The following is a 21,707-nucleotide window of genomic DNA, read 5'->3' on the forward strand; positions in this document are numbered from 1 at the left end:
AATCAATGTATAACAAGTCTTCTGTCTGAGAATCCTCTATGAATTTGTAAACGTGTTGTTAACTCAGTAAATTTTACCACAAGCCTGTTTAAAAATAAGGATAGATGTGGGGTTTTTCCTTCAACATCTGCATTTTTGAGGCAGTAAACAAAAATGTCATCTTCAAAACATCCCAGAACCTTAAGGAAGAAGATTGCTTTTAATATGTATCAAAGAAAGAGTTTGATACCCTGCTAAATCCTTGAACTTGCTGCCAAATTTGAGCATGGAGTTGGAACTTCGTTGTCTACGTTGGTAATAGCTTATGAACTGTGAATTTTTCATGTCTTTGTTTCTAGCTGATACTAGAAAAACATTCAGTTGCTTTCTTGTTTTGTTTATCGCTTTTTTTTTTTCATAGGAGTTAGATTATTTCAAGTATATTGCTTTTTAATTCTTTGGAGAGAACCTTGCTGTTCCCTGGCCGGGCAGGGGGGTCAAGGTATAAATAAATACTTGTTTCCCTCTTCCTTACAGGAGACCTGCAAACAAAAAAGAAATAGAAGCCATTAACCTACCTTGTTCAGAGAGAACACTAAATCAGCACAATATGGCACAGCATAGTATTGTCCTTGGATTATTCATGATGACTGTTTTATCACTGTTGGATGGAAGTTCAGCTTTCCTGTTAAATCAGCATCTGAAGGGAAGATTTCAAAGAGATCGTAGAAACATCCGCCCAAACATCATCCTTGTTCTTACTGATGATCAGGATGTAGAACTTGGTAAGAGCCTAACATAAAGTGAATTTTAGCTAACAAGCGTGGCACTGCTTTTCCTTAAAGCTTGATTCCTGCATTCAAAATAATTATTTTTTTCCAGTGTGAAAAAGGATAGGAAGAACAAGTAGCAAAAGTTTAAACCTACCTTTATGTAGAAAATACTTTCTGTCTGCGTGCAATTCAAGGACAGCAAAAGTTAGCCTCAACTTAAAATATCAAACTTCCTGTTTCTGGGGAAATAATGAGATTCCTGCCTATCTGTCTTCATCTACACCCCTAAACTATGCTTCTGGCAATTACAAGTATAACCTGGGAAGCTACGTGCCAAAGCAGGAGGATTAAATTCATAACTGATTATTGCACCATGTAATTACCCAATTTTTTTTCTGTAATTGCAGACATTCATTACATATACAATTTTAATTTTAATGACTTAAATGTTACCCAACGTAGTCATACTATTCTTGGTATTGTCCATTTAGAGGTGTAGTTAATTACTGACCAAAATCGCTTAGTATGAAAAGGTTCTACTGTGTTATTCAATGCTATGTTAATTGTTGAAGAAAAGAGATGAAGATTAAACACACACTTTGCCTAATGATTTGGAATAATGAATTAACTGATGGAGTTTGGGTTTTGTTCTGTTACCTGCACAAGCTTATATTTACCAAATGTTGTCTGTAGTTAGAAGTGATTAACGTGAACCAGTTTACATAAATAATTTTGCATTAGAAATATGCTTTTAAGTTGAGTATAAAGACTGGATCATTTGAAAGATGAGAGCTTATATATGTGTGGTCTGGTGGGTTTTTCTGACAGTTACTGCATCAAATTTCTAGTATGGATGGGAAAAGTTGGAAAACAGACCTCACAGAAGAAAAAGAATACAATAGTAAAGTTAATCAACTTGTATTACTTATACACTTACTCATCTAGCTGAGAAGTTAATCACAGTGATGGGGCAGTATTCTTACAGATGCTTCCTTTTTATCAGCATTACTGCATGTCTGCAGTATCACGGATGTCACATTCTTCTCAAGTGTGGTGAGAAAGCCTGCTATGGTAGTAACCCCACTAAGTACAAATGTAATTCAAATTAGTAGGATCAGAAGAGTTGTTATTGGCACTTTTTTTTTTTAAATGGTTATTTGGATCACAAATAAAGCAGTTTCAATAACGTATATCGAAAAGAACCCAAGTACATTATCTTGCACACTCAGAAGGTGGTCTTAAAAAATTTATCATCTTCTATTTTATGCTAGCCTGCTTGTTTCTGATGCAATTGTCTAGGTCCTTTGGGCAGTATATTTCTCTTCTCTGATAATCTGATGCTTTCCAATTTCAAGCATAATGGGCATGTGTCCACACAAATTAGGATCTAACTAAGGAAAATCCATTTGATGAAGCTGAGATTTGATATTCGTCATTTGCCACTAATGGCTTTGTGAGACCCAATATTTGTTTGAATTAATTTTTATTCTTGTCTTTTGTCTGGTGAGCTGTCCAAGTTAATCAAAATTGCCATTTGTGGGGATTGTGGTTAATGCATTTAAGAAAGATGAAAACAAGATGTGAATTATAAAAGCTACGGAAAACTTGGAAGCTATGAAAGTGTAGCAGAGAAAGCTGTGCATAACTAAGAAGTCATCTGTTTCTAAGAATATTCTTAACTGATGGGTGTTGTAGTTCGTTGTTCTTTTGTGGCTACTTCTGAGGCAAAAGGGAAGACAACACAATTTCAAGTGCTCTTAACAGCCTTTCCTTTATTTAATTTAAGATAGATTTAACAATGCAGCAGTAGCAGGTGGAGTTTACCAGAATGTCATCCTTTCAGAAAAAGAGTAAATGTTTTTGTTTTGGTTTTTTGTTGTTTGTTTGATTTTTTTTTTTTTTTTTTTTTAATTTGTACTACTGTTAGTCATGAGTTTTACTTGGGAAACCAAACTTCAGCCTTGAATTTAAAAAAGGGAAAAGACTGATGAGGAGCCGATGAAAAGGATGCAGAATATCCAGGTCAAAGGAGAACGAGTGTAAATTGTAATGGATACAAATGAGAGAAGACAAATGAGAACACCAAGAACTACTGAAACATACACACTCAGTTGACTGTCTAATCAAAAGAGTTGTACTGACAAGCAGAATATAAAGAGGAATATACTGACGAGGAGAAAGAATTAATTAGAAACGAAGACTTTTTTTTTTCCCCATTAGAGCCATTTAAGTCCAAGTTCATATAAAGCTGATGTCCCCTGTGTGATGGACTCAGCATCTCCGGTTTAATTAGGTTTGCCTACCATATTGCTGTCATTTAACAAACGAGCTTATTTCATTATCTCATAGTTGGAGAAAGACCTGATTATTTAGAAGATATTTCAGCCATGTTAGAGAAATCTGAGTGAGAGATGATTTGTATGTTCCTACATCTTCCTCTGAAAAACTACAGATGTGGCATGGAAGATAATTTTTCTTAGTTATCATACATGGAGATTAGGGCCTTAGATCTTCGTTAAAATTAAATATGAGGGGAAAAAAAAGGAAATGAAGATGTGAAAAGTGTGTCTAATGAGTTTCAAATAGGATAAAAATAGAAGGCTTTAGGGGACAGTTAATTAACATTCTGGGGTACAGTTAACTTATCTGCATATGGATACTACTTCTTAAATTGTGCTTCAGAGTAGACTAATTCACTTGGGCCTTAATACAAGTTCTTCAACAGCTGGAGCTCCCAAAAATTCATGTAAATTATGACCTCTGACAACAAAACACAAAGAATGAGAAAGTCAATATTATTTCATAAACAACTAGTATGTTTTCTCCATTAATATTAGTAAAAATATCAACGCTGTCCCTAAAGTGAACTGCAAATACACACTAAGCAAAGTTACGGGTACCACACAAATTTCAAGTGGACTTTCAACTTGGGTTTTGCTTCATTTTGTTCAGTGAGCAGCCTGAATGCATCAAATTGATTAAACTTTCATATTTTCACTCTAGTCCAGTGGATTATTTTTTTTTAAATAGCTGAGACTAAATCATTTTTATTTATTATCAGTCACTTTACACTGGTAACAGAACATTTTCTGAATTAAATATTGACACTTCAAAGCATGACTTCCCTTGGTACATCCACTAATGAAACCACAGAAGGTTTTCCAATTCAAAAGGTGATTTGGTGAGGTTCCAGTTGCTGATTAACACATAACTAATCTTTTGCCACAGAAAGATCAGTTTCTACTTTTTCTCACAATTCTGTGTTTGGATTGGAGGCAAGCTGAAGAAAATAAGTTTTGGTTGGCTGGTTTAATACTGTTTAAAATATTTAAAGCTGGCCTATTTAAGATTGTACAGAAGAGTGCTGGATTTTTACCTTCCACTGATCTGTCACTCTGTATTAGTTCTCAAGCTGGAGAAGCAGATTAGATCATATGTTTTTGTATTAAAGACTGTTGATATATAGGGCCTTGTCATTACAACGGTTTTATTAAAGGAGGTTACTGTCCCCAAGGGGAGTCTTAACATGTACTGTTATTTATGCACAGATGCCTCTGTCATTTAAAGGGGTTGTTAAGTTGTATTTTAATATTGGGATGACAAAACATTCTTTCAGTCTGCCTATTTATGCTTGGGCTAGCTCATAAGACAACACAGAGGAAACGTCCACGGTTTTCAGGCTCACATAACGTATAATTGACTGTTATAATTGTTGACTGTGTTGTTAGTGCCTTTGAGCACTGACGCTTATCCCACAGTTATGGAAACAAAAAATCTTGATTTCTTCAGAAACTTCTTTTTCATATGCGAACTTTAGCAAGTTCTAAAGGAGGAATGCAGTAACCTGCCTTGGTTCTTGTCACAAAGGGATGTGACCGAGAGGTGCTCTAACCTGAGAAATGCACAAACGTGTTTTTTAACTCTTTTAATATTCATTCCAACAAAATGATGTGAAGAGAACTAAAACCATGGCAATTTTTAGGTGAAATGATCTACAGTAGCAATTAGCCCTCCTTCCTGGTGCCAGAGAGTCAGATTTTGTATGTGGCGTATGACCGTTTTGACTCCTGGTTATGTCAATGTGCCCTGTATCAAACTGACTTACTGTTGCAATTTCATAATGAAATCTCTGCCTAAAGAGCTTATAGAAGAAACCTAAACTCATTACTGACAGAAACAATATGTAGTTTGTGCCAGATGGTTGCAGGATGCATTGATCAAAGCTGAACTATTAATCCAACTCAAGCTTGGGTAAGTTAGCCCCAACCCTACTCCAGCATGAACCTATACCTTCATTTTCATGTTGCCTGTTGGTTTTCCTTGCTCATAACAAGAAGGGAGGGTTGGCGATGGAAAGGTTTGCTCTCCTTTGCGAGGTCATGCTGATGACAGGTGTCATTACAGTTCTATGGAAAATGGAAGTTCTTCCTAGGTCAAGTGTAACTCAGTCTGATGCAGTTCTAACTCTCAGGCACTGATAGATGAGGGAAACTAAATGTCTTTTTTCTTCTGATCCTTGGTGTTTCTGTGTGTAGGAAGAACTCTGATATGGATCCAGATTTAGCTTGGTGGATCTCTATGGTAAAGATTTAGTCTTTGTCCAAAGCCTTCTGTCAAATAGGAAACAGAAAAGAGTTTTAGGTAACACTATTATAAAAATGAATCCAGTGGATAGATAGATAGAACTCAGTGGATTGGTTATGGAAATTATTATGAGGGCTTTACTTTGTCTTTGGTTAAGTGAAAGTTAAAGAAATCAATACCTGCTAGTACCTAACATTAGGGAAAAGAACATTCTACCTAGAGAAGCAGACCCTGTTTGAGCAGGGGGTTGGACTAAATAATCTCCAGGCATCCCTTCAATCTCAATGGTTCTGTGATTACAACCCTCGGCCTTTTGCAGAAGGTTGGCATGAAAGGCAGTGCATCAGGTATCTTCTGAAACCAAGGATTAAATAATGCTTAAGGAGTGTGGAAACTTCGGTCAGGGTTGCTGCACAAAGTGAATTTCACTCTCAGACCCCATTGTCTCAGCCTAATTCATGCTGGTTCTTGCCTTCAGCTACTGGAACAGTGTTAGTGACTCCAAAAAGGCTGCACAGATAGTGCAGGTAGTCACAGTGGTAAATACTGAGCTTAGAGAAAGAGAAATTAAAAAAGCATTATGATCTATGTCGACAGGTTTGAGTCAAATCTTAAGATTTCAGTATTTGGTCCTTCTTAAAACAACGGGAGAACTTTGCTAGAGGGGGGAGAATAATCTCTTTGGGTTTGGGTTCACTATGAGATTATAGTGCCCTTACTACCTGTGCTTCATTCTGGCCTCTGATGTAACACATGAGCTCTTTGTTAGCTCTTGTGACTGAAACAAGAAAATAATTCTGCGATGGTTTTCTTCCTCCAGGTTCTATGCAAGTGATGAATAAAACAAGGCGGATCATGGAACACGGAGGTGCTCATTTCATCAATGCCTTTGTGACAACACCCATGTGCTGCCCATCTCGCTCCTCTATTCTTACTGGGAAGTATGTTCACAACCACAACACTTACACTAACAATGAGAACTGTTCTTCTCCGTCCTGGCAGGCTCAGCATGAAATACGTACATTTGCAGTGTACCTCAACAACACAGGATACAGGACAGGTAAGATCAAGGCTGGCTCTATCTGAAAGCTTCCTAGTACAGAGGCTAATATATAGTATTTGAAATTGTTCTTGTAATGGACTGCAGCAGTGCAGAATGCCAGAGCTTCAGTTGTGCACGTAGGTAGCTTCCTTGTATTTTTACTTGAGGAAATTCTAATAACAAAAAAAAAAGAAAAAGTCAGACTTTTTTCAGAAGCTGGGAACGAAAAAATAATGTGCATGCTTGAACTGAAGGCATAGCACATGTTGAATATGCCCTGCAATTACCTGAAGTGCATAGAACAGACAAGAAAGATGCTGTGGAAAGGAATCAGTAATTTGAATTTTTCATAAAACAGATACGTTAATCAAACTAAGAATACAGGAGAAGGGACTGCTCCTTCTGTGCTTTGGGGCAGAGATGTCAGCTGGATTGGTTTCTCCAAACAATCCATTCCCAGAAAGATGTTTAGGATAAATAACAACTGAGGAATGATGGAGAAGATCAAATGTACTCCTGAGAAACAAATGATCCTCTTTGCATGCAGTGCTCCTTAGGAACAAAAATCCTTTAGAAAGGATTTCAGAAAATATGTAGCACATGTTTCACACCTATTTCCTTCTTGCGTTCTCCAGACATGAGATTTAGGTTCTTGCCCATTAACAGTGGTTTTGTCATGATTCTTGCTAATGCCTTTTGTCATGATGAGAAATGGGCATAAACTTGGTTCTATTTGTGTTATTTGTAGTATATATACTATAGTATTGTTGTATACTTGTTATTGATAGCATACAGTTGTGCTTTGAATTCCTAGTATTTGAGGCTTCCAGAAACTAGTATAAATCTTGAAGAATAATTGTGACAAGATCGTTATTTCCTTTCTAACTATTCATCTGAGTTTTACATGTCATTGCTGCAAAGTCTTCATCTTAAAACAAATAGGTAATTTCCTTGTTTTGTTTTTCTAAAATAAAGACCTGCGTTAATCTGGAAAGAAATAAATTAGGGGAAATATACATACCTTATTAATTGGTTGCTGTTTCCCTCCATTTATTATTCCTGGCACTAATACCAATGATTATATGAATACCACACCAAGGTTAATATTTTATTCTTCATAAATTATTTGTTTTATGTTTACTGCTCTTTGTCTATTGTAATAATTTTTATATTTAGTGACTATATTTCAGGCACCTGCAATTTCTACTACCTTTGCGAGTGTCCTTGTGTTCGTATGTCTTACATTTTTACCTTAACTTAATGTTTGAATTTAGATGAAAGATCTTAGTGAATCTGTATCTCATTTTCAGTCTGGCTCTCAATTTGCAAACTAAAATTATTGGTACACATAGAAACAGTACTTTTACAAGTACAAAGCAATCTTCAGGTGTAAATGAGATCCGCATTCATGTAGTTAAGTGTGATACATTATTATGCAAATTTAACTGGGAATTGCCATTATTGGAGGTTGATGGTCATTTCTGATCTCTGGTTAAAGTCTTGAGTTAGCCACTGTGAAGGATAAGAAGGTATTGGAGTAAGAAGGTTTTTTGTCTTTTACACCCTCCCACCCCCCAGCCCACCCCAAAGATCTGATCAGATTTCCCTGCTTCAGAAACAGCAGGAAATTGTACTTTAGAACTCAGTTTCTCAAGTTTCAAAAGTAACCTGCTAAGGAGAGCATTTTGGACATTGTGTTTCTCTGAAACAGGGAGTCGTCCTTGAACATGACTGCAGTGACCACAGGAAGATCTGGAAAGCACAGGAGTTCATTTGTAGGGGTTTTTTTAGTTTTAATTTTTTTTTTTTAGGTCCATGGTAGCACTGGTTTGCCCTGCAGTCATACAGTTTAGCTTCTTGATCCCTTTTTTTTTTTTTTTTTTTTTTTTGAGAAGAAAAAGATGCCATGAGGAATAAAGCCTTTTGAGGCTTGTTTTTGTATTTAAGTTCACAACCTTCAAGACAGAAAGGGAGAGGAGCTTGTTTTTTCCTTAATTCATAAGCCAGGCCTTCTCCCTCTGTTTCTCTTTTGTTTAAACTTGAAGGAAGAAATTGTGCTTTCCTACTCCACTTAACTTTCCCTCTGTTCTTCTTTTCTGCCACTCACACTCACTTGTTTCACAGCTCCTTGTCCTCTTCTTTATTCATTGTGATCTCCCCGTGTTTTGTTCTGTTACAAAAGATGCTTCTGCTGGGGACCATTCTTGCTACATTTTTTTTTTCCTGTGGCTGTGGCATTTGTGGTTTGGATCCATACAGACTTGTGCCGCTGCTGACACCTTTGGGAAATGTGCTGGTGGTACGTGCGCAGGAAGGAGCAGTGTAGTGCAGGTTTCTCCTGTACAAGTTGCAAGTAAAAATATGAGACGAGATGGAAAAGGTGCGACTTTCCTGTAATTGTTTCTCACTTTCAGCTGTGGCTGTCAGTTTTATATTTTTCAACTATGGCACTTTAAAAAATTTGACCAACTTTGTTAGGCACTGAACTTGGCAGAATAGGGACGAAAGGAAGAGGCTGAGCTCAAGGGGAGTTCTGTCTTTGGCTTTAACAGTCAGGATTTTGACCATCGGGCTCCCTATCACTTTATGTGGATCAATTAAAATAAATATCATGACAATGCAAAGGATGGGTTTTCCTTCTACAATGGAAGCCATTGAGGCAGTAGGTGTTACGTGTATGTCATCTTCTGCATTAACCTGTCTCACAGCCTAAAAATGCCAATGTCATGAATAGTGACTGAAGGCTGTGTTCTTGTTACACAGCCACTACATGTAGACAAGTTCCCAATTTCAGTGTATTAACCAATCAGTCCAATTTTGAAGAGCTTCTGACATCGTTATCCTATTGCATGTTGTGGGAAATTGGCCTAGAAGGACAATTTATGTAAACAAACCAAGTCAACTGATGAATTTTAGAAAAATCAATTTTAGAAAAGTCAGAGAGATCTGAGTCGTCACTGATATAAAATAGTGGATGGTAGTGCTTTCAACTTGGAGCAGGAGATGATTTGAATGGAAAAGAAACAAAGAGATCCGGTGACAAACATTTCTGAATGTCAGGGACCTTCTCTGCCAAAGGTTCCTGTGTAAACATTTACAAAGAAAAGGTTCTGTTTTCCGTGAACATACACATCTCTTTCTGTGAGACAGCTTTTAAAATGCACAGTGCGTTGTTGCATGCTCGGGTCCTGCAGCAACAAATACCAAGATGTTTTATTGGAATACGGATTTAAACTTTTCCTTAGACATTACTTAATGAGAAAAGCTTCTCTTTTCCATTTGCCTGGCTGGCTGAATGATTAGGTCTTCAAATTGGTGACTGATTCCAGAATATTTTATCAGCCTTATCTGTGGTCAGGAAATGAAAAGACATGTTTATCTTATTAAATTCAACAGAATTAGGGATGGTGGGCCAAATTCAGCCTGGCAGAAGGACACTTTTGGTTCAGTGAATCGTCTGAGAGAGTTCTGTTAATTTATGTTAGGGCTTAATGTGGCTCAGTGTGCAGCAAAGGCAGTACACATTTTGGCTAACTTACCGTCCTTGTTCCTGTTGAGCAGTACCCTATAGTACAGCTAACCCTGTTCAGTTAAATGAACCTATTAACAAAGGAAAAAGCTGCTACTTGTATGGTGATATGTCAGTATCTCACTCTGATGATAAGTCTGTACTTGAATTATGCAAAGAATTAATAAATGCCATTTTGCACCAGTCGTGTATTTTGAACCTAGAGAAAAGTCATTGTGGGAGGTCCATCTCTGCCATTATAAAAAATTTCTTGGGAATAAAAGTCATAATCATTCTTAGCACTTTCATGGGGCTTTACAATAATTAACTAATGAATTCATTAAAATTCAGTGACAATCTTCCATTTCCTCCCATTAATATTAGACTAAGAAGATACAGTGGCTGACTGCATTCAAATAATTATTTTTCCACTTCACTGTCTGAGCCTTTGACATTTTAAAGTGGTTTTAACATTAAATTGTAAGAAAGAGGGGAAAGGCTATTGGTAAATGTTTATTAAAGGAGGAATGAACCTGAAAAATATGTGACCAGATTTTAATGTCTATATAGATGCCAGCAGAAACGTTCTTTGACTATTAGTTCCCTGCTGTAGAACTTGCTGTCCACGATAGTTGCTGGTTCCTCTTTTTTATTGCAGAAATACTTAAACTTAACTGAAGTAGATCTCTGTGCATAATTGCTTGGTAGGGAATAATTGGTGACCTAAAGAGTCAAAGGGCAGACAGAAGTAGAGACAGAATAGTGAAGTATTTTCTACAAGGTCACGTGCAGGTGAAGGGCAGCACTGAGAAGAGATGCAAGTTTTGATTCACGCTCCAGTGCCCGAGCCACTCTGCCACGCTGCACGTGTATATGCATGCATGTTACATGCCTATAAAGAAATCAGATTATCCAAGTCGGAGTAAGATCCTATATGCAGGACAGATAGCTTTTGCAGCTGATGGAGAACTGAAGGCTGTTTTTAAAAATAATAACCAAGTGATTTAAGAGTCAGGCTTAATTTTCAGATGTGATTTGCACAATTAGGAACCAAAGTATTATGGTATTCAGCTCCAAGACTTCCAGGTGACTTTTCAAAACTGGGTATCAGGTTTCTGAATTATTAATCTTGAAGGTAAATTGGTTTCTTTAGATCTTTTGCTCTCTATATAGAAGTATTATCTTAGCAAGGTCTGTCGAATTGTATCTGTTAGATGGTTTGAGACCATTAGCCTTGAAAATAGTGTGAAAGAAAGATCCAGCGTAGTGGCTATATCACGATCGCTGTTATGGCAAAAGGAAACCAAGGATCTATGCTGGAAAGGCTGTAAGCAGAGAAGGGTCCTGATGTATAGCCCAAATCCACTGGCTCCATGTTACTACTTCTGGCAGGTTTGGTCCATGGTGGCGCATTATTGAGCTGGAATATCCTGCAAATATTCTGGGGAATGACATTTTCAAACAAAAAAGACAATTCTGGATTTCCTTCCTCATTTATGTTAAGGACTTTTTTTGCCTTTCCTGGTTCTAACTTTAGTTCTGTACTATAAGTTGGTCTGAGATCAAACGTGTATGTATCATTTCCCTCTGTTTCTATGAATTGAGTTCTAAGCATCAGTAATTCACTTTAAATGTATTATAATGTATGATAACTTAAAATGAGAACACATTAAGTCGAGTTGTAGTCTCCTGAGGATTATGCGGAGGTTGTAAAAGGGAAACTTATCTGTACAGCTTCTGTTTTGTTACCTGTCTTCTGCATGTAGCTTTATGTTATTTAAGGAACTTTGTAACTATCCTGAAGAGCGGACTATATACACTTCTGTGAATAACTTATGGAGTAAAATCCACAAGATAGCCTGCAATCCAGTCAGACTTTCCCAGGAGCCTGAGGTGAAGGCATCCACAACTATAGAAATAAACCAGTGCCTGTCGCTCCCTTGTTTCCAGTCAGATTTTGTTTCCTTCTTTCTCTCTCATTCCTTCCCCTAAATCTATCTGGTTTTGACATAAAACATTGTAGATTGTGAGAAACACCTCATCTTTTTCTTTCCCCCTACTATAATACACTCTTCTGATAGGACACCAATTCTAGCATTTAAAGTGTAATAGCTTTGTTGTACTGATTTTTAAAAATCTTTGTTAGTTTAGATCTTTCAGGGTGACGGTATGTACAAAGTAAAAGAACCTTTTTCATTTTCCAGTGCCATTTGTGTTCAATATTAGGTAGCTTTTCAGCCAAAAATGAGAAGAGGTTCCCTCCTTCTCGCTTCAATTTAAAAACTTTTGTTTTATCCAGTTAGCAACTTAAGTCTTTGTGGTATCTTCTTGGGTTCTTTTTTCTTTCCTTTTCTGGAATGCTGGCTTTTTTGCAGGTGTCTTTCAAAATCATCAAATTTAATTTAGCAATGTAATTTACTGAATAGAGTTCTCCTAAGTTTTCTTTCCTATATGCCCAAAGATGTGAGTGTTCCACGTGGCACACATGGTTATATACTTGCCCTGTGCAGCAGTGCTCCACAATTTAGTGGGCACTGGGAAAGCTTAGTGATATGGAAGTTCAAAGCTAGAACAATAAGCTGGATGCCATCTTTTAATAGAGTGCATAGGAGAACAGTGATGATTTCAAAGACTCGCCAGTGCCTACAGTATAAACTTTGCAGATAGATTCTAATTCCAGTTTCTGGAAGTTGAATTCCAGTTTCTTTGAATTGGAACATCCTCGTGTCTTTTTCTGTGTAGTAGTAGCGTGAGTACTGCCCCGAGACCTTTGTCTCGTCTTCCAGGTTAGAGACAATGGCACTTCCTATCCTTCTGTGTATGTTACGCATGGGAGGACTATATATGTTTTTGAGATGGATACATTTCAGGACTGTAAGAGGTGACTGATAATTTACAAAAAACAAGAGTGTCAAATATATTTTTTTGTCGAAAGTAAAACGTAAACGTACAGACAAACTACTGTAGAACCTAGATTTCTTCTCTTGCAGTGAATACCTTGTTGAAAGGAATTCTGTGGTTATACTGAACCCGGGTTGGACTTTCTCCGAACTGGTTTCAGTAAGACTTTCTTGGTTTTATTTATGAACTAATGATTTTAGTAGTGTTCTTCCAAGTTAATTGCTGGTTGGAAAAAACCATCTTTGTTAAAGTATAGCAAATATTTCTTCTTGTACAGGGTATCTCAGTAGCTCCCTGAAAGCTGGCAATCAGGTTTTCTTCAAATCCTATAGACAAAATGGCTCTAAATGAAATTCTTTTGGAGTTGGCCCAAATAGCATGGTGCATGCAGCCTTTGGTATTTTAGTAAAGATTCAGCATTAAGCTAGATAAGCTTTTGCTTAGACTGTTTATTATTAAAAAAGGTCTCAATCCACTGCTGGGAGGTTTTTGTTTTTTATGTGTGGAGGGGGAAACGTTGCATGTGATGACAGCAGGATAAATCTAAAGGTTAAGATTCTTCTGTGACCGTGATACATAAAAGGGAAGAGTGGTACTGGTGGTACATTTTTCATAAAGTGTCTCATTGTTGTGGTGGTTTTGACGTTGGGAAAGGCTTTGTGGAAAATCTGAATGGTCAGAATTGGCTACCAAGGAATACCAGCAGACTGACTAGTGATGGTGAGCCGTGTTGTAGAGTGGTCCTCTAAACCATGTAGTCAGCCAGCGCTTCTGCTTTCTCGTGCACTGCACGGTATAGGAAATGATGCTGTTGCGATACATTAAGTCATCTTGTCCTGAATTGTAATAAATGTTGATGATATGAAGATTGCCGTTTCTAGATTTTTTTTTCCTTTAACTCTCAGAGGGGGTGTGTGAGAGGGATGTTCAGAAGGTATTTATGCCTTACAATTCTAGTTCTGTTTAAACTGTTGTAATCTGTGCCATAGATATTAGTGAAAGGGGGCTTTAGCCCCAGTTCCATTGGGAATTTGCTCACCTGAGAAAGACAAGCAAGACTTGGCTCACCGTCAGCATTCTTCTGTTTGATTCCTTGTTGACCATTTAAAAATATTTGGTTTGAGCCCTTTTGTTTTATTTGGCTTCATCTGCTCCCCTTCAGCCAATTCCCCTGATTCATTAAATAGATCTTGGCACTGATCTTTGGCTACAACTGAGAAATGTGCAATGCAAATTCAGGAAGAGGAACAAAGGTGTCATAAAGATTACTGTGCATTGCCTTTGTCCCGCTAGATATCAGACTAGTCTCCTGGCATAATAAGAAAGCCTGTAGGCTATTCTAACTGCAGTGCTCACCCGTCACTGCGCAACGTGGGTTTTACAACTATTATGTTTCATGAATTGTAGTGGTAATTTTTATTCCAGTTACAGAGAAGAGCTGAGCGTGTAAAGGCTCTTGCATTTAGTGCTACTCTTTTTATGGCCCTGCGATGGTGGATGGAGTATGTGATCTTGAAGAACATTTTGTACTATCACTGTGCTGTAGGTTAGAAAAAAACTGGGCTACCATGTGCAATAGACTAAAATAAAGCGTGTGTGGATACACTTGTCCTTAGTCTAACTGATTAAGTACTTGAATTAATTCATCATTTCAAGGACTGTTTCAGGCATACGAAAGAAAAGAAATAGCAAAAAAAGTACTTGGACCCCTGTCCTCCTCAGAATCCTGAAACTGATGGAACTGAAGGGATCTGAGAACAGAATGTGTTCTTAATCCCCTCTTCTCCACCTTAAAAATACTCTAACATTTACACTCACTGTGTATTTTGTGCAGCTCATTAGATTTACTGCAGTTACTGAGATATTAAGACTAATGCCGTATCTTCTCATCTTTGCAGTAGTGTCATATTTCCTGTTGTCACTAAAAGTGCCAACTAGGACCATTTTATTCAGGTGACACTTAGGAGTTACCGATTTTTGGAAAACCTGGTCAGTTATTTTGATACCTAATGAGAACTGATGTCTCTTGAAAAATCTTTCCCATGGAAGCAAATTTTAGCATTAAATTGCAGGTTATTATCTCTGAACCCCCATACTTCTCCTGTAAATCCATTCATTTCTCTGGCTTTATTCCATTGTACATTGTCAGTTTAAGAGTATATTTGGCCATGCTGTGAATGCAAAGCCGAATTGACCTTTGGACTTAACTGCTTGTTCCATGCATACTTAGCCATGCTGAGAGTGCTTTATCATCTGCTTTCCTCTGATTGTCTCTTACAGGACAAATAGTACTGAAAGTAACTTTTGCTAGATATACAGCAGAAATAAGATCAGAAATGCCCTCCCCACCCCCTCACACCCCCCGCCCCAATCCAAAACTAAGATTGCTCAAATGTAGCTAATTGTTCAACTTTGAGCTGGGGAAACTAGTGTCAATACAGAAGTAAAAGATTTTGGAGGGGTGAACAAATCCCTGTGAGTAACTGAGACTTGCAACTCAAAACCTAAGTTAATACTTGGAAAGTTGGCTGTTGAAATACGGCAGAAAAACAGTGCTTTAGATATGTCTGTAACGCACTTAATGCACAACATTCATGTTTAAATGTGGAGAGTTAATAGCTTAAAACATGAGTTTAACTCCGCAGTCATGGTGGTAAGTACAATTTAATGTGGTACTAATAGGTGGATACAGCTAAGTAGCATGAAGGATTTGAAGAGAAGACTCCAGGAGGAGGGCTGTGTGGTATAAATACTGAGCTTACTGTCCAGGAGTAGCAAAAAGCTGAATTTTACTTTTTTTCAGCTTCAGGATTTATTATGAGAGTATGAATATTTACAAATTCTATTCATTGCTCCTAAATTCTAAAATCCTGGAATCATGTACATTCAGTGGAAGACAAGCCTCATACATCACCTAGTCCGTCACAGGATCACTGGCTAATTCAAGTTGGAAGGGACCTCAGGAGGTCTCTTTTCCGCCACCTGCTCAAAGCCTGCCCCAGGCCCCGTTGCTGTGGGCTTTATCCGGTCTAGTCTTGAAAAACACCAAGGATTGGAATTGCCCAGTCTGAGCAACCTATTTCACTCTGACTCTTTCTCTTTGTGAAAAAGGTTTTCTTTACATCCAGGCTGAACCTCGCTAGTTCTTTCTTGTCCTGCCACCGTGCACCACCATGGCTTTGTCTTCTCAATAATCTTCTCGCTGGTGAAAAGGTTATTAGGTCCCCCTGAAGCCAGGCAAACAGCGCTCCACGAAGTGTAGTGTTCTACTGTGTAGCCTGACTTGGCTTTACGCATAGCTAGAGCTTTATCTTTCACTGCTTCCCAACAGCATGTAACATATCACCGTCAGGAAATTATTACCAGTACTCCTCTCATACATTTCTTTCTTGATTTCATCTTCTTACTTCATTTGAAATGAGCATAAATGCTATGATCATATTGTTAAGCAGGTTTTTAGTGGAATGGGTATGTGATCTTGGCCAGTAGTTAACAGAACTGTGTCTAAGCAGGTGACTATGGTCAGAATCAGAGCTACCAAATCAAGGAAACTGAAAGAAAGACTAAAATTGTGTGTCTGAATCTTGTCCTTTGGCAGTTTTACACTGGTGAATCTCTGTTGACTTCTACCACATTCCTGTTTCTAGTTTGAGAACTAAAAAAGGTTTTTTATATCCAACTCCCAATGTTGGGCAGTCCATATGGAATAAAAAGGGATGAATGAGCCCCTGCATAATTTTATTGATGCATCCTGAATTACCTTAGTTTTCAGTTTAATGCAGAGTTTTGTGAATATCCTTTGCAGATGCATTTTAGTTATGTTAAGTATTTTTAGGTAGGTATTAAGAAAAGAATTAGTGTTTAAAAACGGGGAGGGGGAAAATCCCGACAAACTTGTAGAGTTTGGTAGATGATATAGATAGATGAGAGAACTCGCTTGAACATTTCCAGGGGTGGTAGATGATGCCTTGATATCCATTCTTTTCATTGTGCTTTTACACTACATTTGACAATATGCTTTTTAAGCAGTGAGCTGTGGCCTTGATATGTCTGCGGTTGTGTTACATTCAGAGCAGACCTTCGTATTAATTGATAGCACAGGGAAAATTCTTTAGTGTGCAAATTGTTTTCCTTACAGGAAGAGTTTAAAAAACAAAACCTCTTGTAAAAATTCCACTCTATACCAAAGAATTTTCAAGGTGTTTATCATCGAAGGGTGAGACTCTGAGAAAAGAACCTTAGAAGGTTATGAACCCTTGCGGAAGTGGTAACAGTGTACAAAGGACTCAATTCTTGTGTATCCTGTTTTCTGTAGTCTTAGGAGAAACTACGTTGTATAGTATTTAAAGCAAAGGAAAATCACATTCTTAATGCAATTATTAAAAATGGCCACTTGGATGGGTTTTAGTGATCATTTCATAGACTGGATATAGGAACATGGCTGAGCATATCAAACAGCAGCCTCTGTGAATGTTTATTAATGAACTCTTGGAGCGGTTTGAAATTGGATGTACCAAAGGCATGTGTACTCTAGTGAGCAGCTGTCTCTGGTGGTGAACTAATCTGATGAGGGGAAAAAATGTGTTAGAGAATCTTTGCAATCCAAAATCAAAATCTTTCACCAACATGAAGAGAGCTTTATTGTAACCCAACATTTTGTACTGCAGAGGAGTGACGTTTAAAAATTTTTGAATAACAAGTCTTTAAACAGCTGAGAAGGAGAGGGAAAAGAAAAAGATGTGAAATGGAAGACTGGAAACAGCAGAGAAAATTATTTAAAGCACTTTGACATCCATGAAAGATTATAAAGACATCCTGAATGTACAATTGGGGGTATGCAAAAGGTGCTGGAAGGAACTTCCGCCAGACTTTCCTTTAATGCCTCTGCAGAATAACAATGAAGTAATTCATTACAGAATGCCTCTTTCCTGAATTCTTCAGCTGGCTCAGCCAAAGGTTTTAGGAATGGATTGGTTCCCGTGAGCAGAAATGCCAAATATATCTCTGTTTGGATATAATATGTTGAATGGGGGACAAAAGGCTTTGGACTGCCTTGTGCATACCTGCTACTGTCGACAGTGGTCAGTGTTTCAATCCTGTGTCCTTTGTTACTAGGACAAGAAAAAATGTGCGCATGTATTGTTTTATCACCCATAACCACTGTGAGTTGCCTTTCGTTCTTTAAAAATTAGAAGTTGTTGATAAAGCAAAATCGTTTGGAAAAGTGTATATACTGTATAGATGTAGTCCCTGAGTAATCTAATAGTTTTCATCTACAGTGGAGTAGATTTTGCTTTCTTCATTGCTGCTAGTTTATTTTTCTTGGTTAAAGAAGACATCACGAGGTGGTTCAGGACAGTGAAACAAATCCTTTTCTGCAGCATGCTTATCAGTCACTAAACCCTTTTGCAAGTGGCTCATCTGTAAAATAGCATAGCACCTTACCTGCTTTTGCAAAATATTTTGAAAGCACAGTGTAATTTTAAGGAATCCATTGTGTCTCAATAGATGTGTCCTCCTCATCTTCTGTGATGTAGATCTTAATTTTGTCAGCACTTTCATCTCTTTCAGACACTTTGAATGATCTCGCTCACTTTCTCTTGGCTCACCTTACATATTAACTGAATACGTTGAGATTTGTTGATGAGAATTATTCAAAATATGCTGTTGCATTCTACCAAAGCGTTTTGATTTGGATCTTATGGACATTCACTGTACAATATACTTACTCCCTGTAGATTTATTAAATTCCATTCCACCATATTATTATGTTGCTAATATCATGTTTCCCATTTTTTTAGAAATAAAAAAACTATCAGGTAGTGGTATGGACGTCTCTCACATACTGTTTTAAATTGCAGTTTCGCACTGTGTCTATCTTTTGGACGGATATTCAGCCTGCTACAAAAAGATGTAAATCCATTGCCTTCAGTGAGGCTGGCCCTTTTTACACTGGCTGAAAACCTGTTCTACTCTATCCCTGCTGTTGCTCCTTGCATTTGTATAAGTACAAGAAGGTGCATTATCAGACACTATAGGCTGCAAGCTTAAAAAAAAATCTTTAAGAACCTGGGAAGTGTGAATTGTGTGCTCAAATCCTGTAGATTGAGGTGAGACTTAGTCTTAAGTCTAAGAACGGGATGTTAGATATTCTGTCACTCTGTTGAACAGATGTTCACTGCTAGATGGCCAGTGTGAGATGCTGTAGACACTATGCGCCTCTGGGTTAAAAATGTTTGTAATGACAAGTGTAACAAATGTAAAGATCTTTGTGCTAATCACTATGGTAATGCTAACTTGTATTGCCAGACCATTCAAAAATCTGAGTTCTAATCATGAAAAGTCAGATGCTGAATTGTGGTGCGGTCTGCACACCCAAGGGCAGAATTTTGCCTTTAAGCTTTAAAAAAACCTAGCTAGACAAATGGAGTCTTCCAGCGTAATTTATATGTAATTGCATAGTGATGATATAAACTAATACTGAAAAATACGTGCCTTTAAATTATTTATTTTTTTTTACTGGAATAGTGTGAAAGCATCTTTGGGTACATCATGTACTTTAGAGAATTTGTGTTCTTCTCACAGAAATCTAATGCTTTTCATTTTTCTTAATCATTTTCTGGAAGATAATTTGCGTCTGTACACTTGTGGCTTACAGAGCAAGGCTAGCATGTACATAGCTCTTCTGGGAGGATGGCTCAAATGCCTGCCCTGTGTTCTGCAAGAGTCCTTGTACTCATTCTGCATTTGTTCTGCCAAACAGGCTGCTGCTTCATCTCTTCTATGCAGCAAGTTTAAAATCTCATCATGTTTATGGTCCTCACTTGTTATTGTTTCTCCCAAGCCAGCCTCCTATTAGTGACTTCACTGCTTCTGCCAGTTCCTTAGGTGGAGATGGCTTAAGTGGGTGTAACCAAAATGAAAAATGTAGCTAAATTGGGTGATTCAGAGTAGGATGAGATAATGTGGCAACTGACACTATTTTAAGCATTCTTGTTTTGTTCGTCTGACTTTGAATGTATCAGACGCTAAAGAAAATATAACGGTAATTGTCATCCAGTTTCTCACATATGTAGTCGGGTTGTAAATCAAAAGATCTGCATTACGGAGATCTGAAATAAAGAAACACAGGCAAGCTTATAACTCTGAATTTATGTCTTGTCTTAAATGTATCGGCATGAAGAAAACCAAGCTCCTCTCAGAAGAAACAGAAGGGAAAGAATATGGTTAAATGTGGTGTCTTTGAAGTGTTTCTGTTATGCCCGCTTACTATGCTTCTGCTTTCTCTACCCCTAGCTTTCTTTGGAAAGTACCTTAATGAATACAATGGCTCCTATGTGCCTCCTGGTTGGAAAGAATGGGTTGGATTACTTAAAAACTCTCGATTTTACAACTACACACTCTGTAGAAATGGAGTAAAGGAGAAGCACGGATATGACTACTCCAGGGTAGGTCCTATTGATTTATTTCTATTTTTTTTAACGTTTGGACGTCACCACAAGAAAGCTGCGCTTTATGGTTTCAGTATGACTAAAGAATTCTTTTCGTCCTTGAAAGGTGCTACATGTAACATTATCTACAAGCCAATAGGCATCGTGTTTGGACTTTTCCTTAGCTTCCATTCCAGGAGGGTCGTGTTACTGCAAACATTATTAGCAGCAATGGAAACAAACAGGATGTTCTGAGACTGTGGTATATATTATGAGCTGAAGCTGTGAAAATGGATTTAAATGCTGCATCATAACTATTTCTGTGCTTTGCACTTTAATTATTGTGTGCTGAGTCTGATATCATCTATTCCCCTGGTAGAGAACTGACTCCAGTGGAGTTACACAAGCATAAATGAGACAAGAATCCAGTTCCCTCCAGCTAGACCCATCTTTTTGTGTTAGTTTAAGGAACTGGTTTCACAGCCATAATATGCTGGAGAATTCATAATATCTTGGTATATCTTATGATAATTCTGAATGAGTGGAGAATTTAACTTTTAAATTTATATCTCTGTGCATTGTTACAGGTGCATATGTTTCCTGATATCCTTGCAAGGATGTTATACCCTGGCCAAACTTACTAACATGCTTGATAATCATTATCAAATGCAGTATCATTTTTTCCTCATCCAGCACATGTTACAGCTCGGTTACCTGTTTGCAGTCAGGATTATGTTTGTTTCAGCCAAAAGTGTTACTTTTCCAAAGGAACCAGCTTTTGTGAATTCCTAAAATGACCTGAATTGTCTCTGAAGTATGATGATAAATAAATTTATCCATAAACTGCAGTAGTTTAAGTAGTGTATAACTTACGAAGTTGACTTGCTCTGGAGTGATACTAATTTGTAAGGTGTATTTGCTTAACAGGGAGTTGGTTTGCTTTCTCTTATTGAGTGCAAATCCTGCCTCCATATTTGTGTTTCATTAGCAATATGTTCACAGTCAGTCCTTTAAAAGGTTGATGCCTGTGTGATTTCCCCCTTCCCTTCCCCTATTTGCCATTTTTAATTGAATGTACTTTGTGTCGAAAGGTAAAACTTCACAGGCTTCTGGGGTTTTCTTTTCTGTCACCAGCTGCTAAGGGGAAGGAGCAACTGATGTACAGAATTATTTGTCTTTTATTTTCCCTCTGTTCTATGAAGAGTGAGAGAGCTAATCTTTGCACCCATGTACCGAAAATGTAATGATGGAATTGTATCTTATGTGGAACAACGTCAGGCAGGTGATTTCGTAGGGCACTGTTCCCCATGGTACCAACGACCCAACAGGGAACTTTATGTTCCAGTATCCTCAGCTCTGTTTTGTGTATGCAGTACTTGAGAATGTTTAGGTTTTCATTTGGTTTAGTTGTTCTTAACAAGTTTGGTAATAAACAAATAAATAGTCTGATGAAAATATAAATGTTTTGATAGTCTTCATACGCTTGCATA

General features: G+C 37.6%; 1 protein-coding gene across 2 annotated transcripts in view; it reads left to right on the plus strand.

Annotated features, from left to right (window-relative positions):
* Positions 1-535: 535 nt before the first annotated feature.
* Positions 536-21,707, plus strand: part of SULF2 (sulfatase 2) — a 62,492-nt gene continuing 41,320 nt past the window's right edge. For both annotated transcript variants that reach the window (XM_009887541.1, XM_009887619.1), the window contains exons 1-3: positions 536-764; positions 6,157-6,396; positions 20,084-20,235. In XM_009887541.1, the coding sequence (XP_009885843.1) occupies positions 590-764; positions 6,157-6,396; positions 20,084-20,235 (567 nt within the window). In that variant the 5' untranslated portion in view covers positions 536-589. The remainder of the gene's footprint in view (positions 765-6,156; positions 6,397-20,083; positions 20,236-21,707) is intronic.

This window comes from Charadrius vociferus, unplaced genomic scaffold (assembly GCF_000708025.1).
Source record: "Charadrius vociferus isolate BGI_N301 unplaced genomic scaffold, ASM70802v2 scaffold280, whole genome shotgun sequence".
NCBI lineage: Eukaryota > Metazoa > Chordata > Aves > Charadriiformes > Charadriidae > Charadrius > Charadrius vociferus.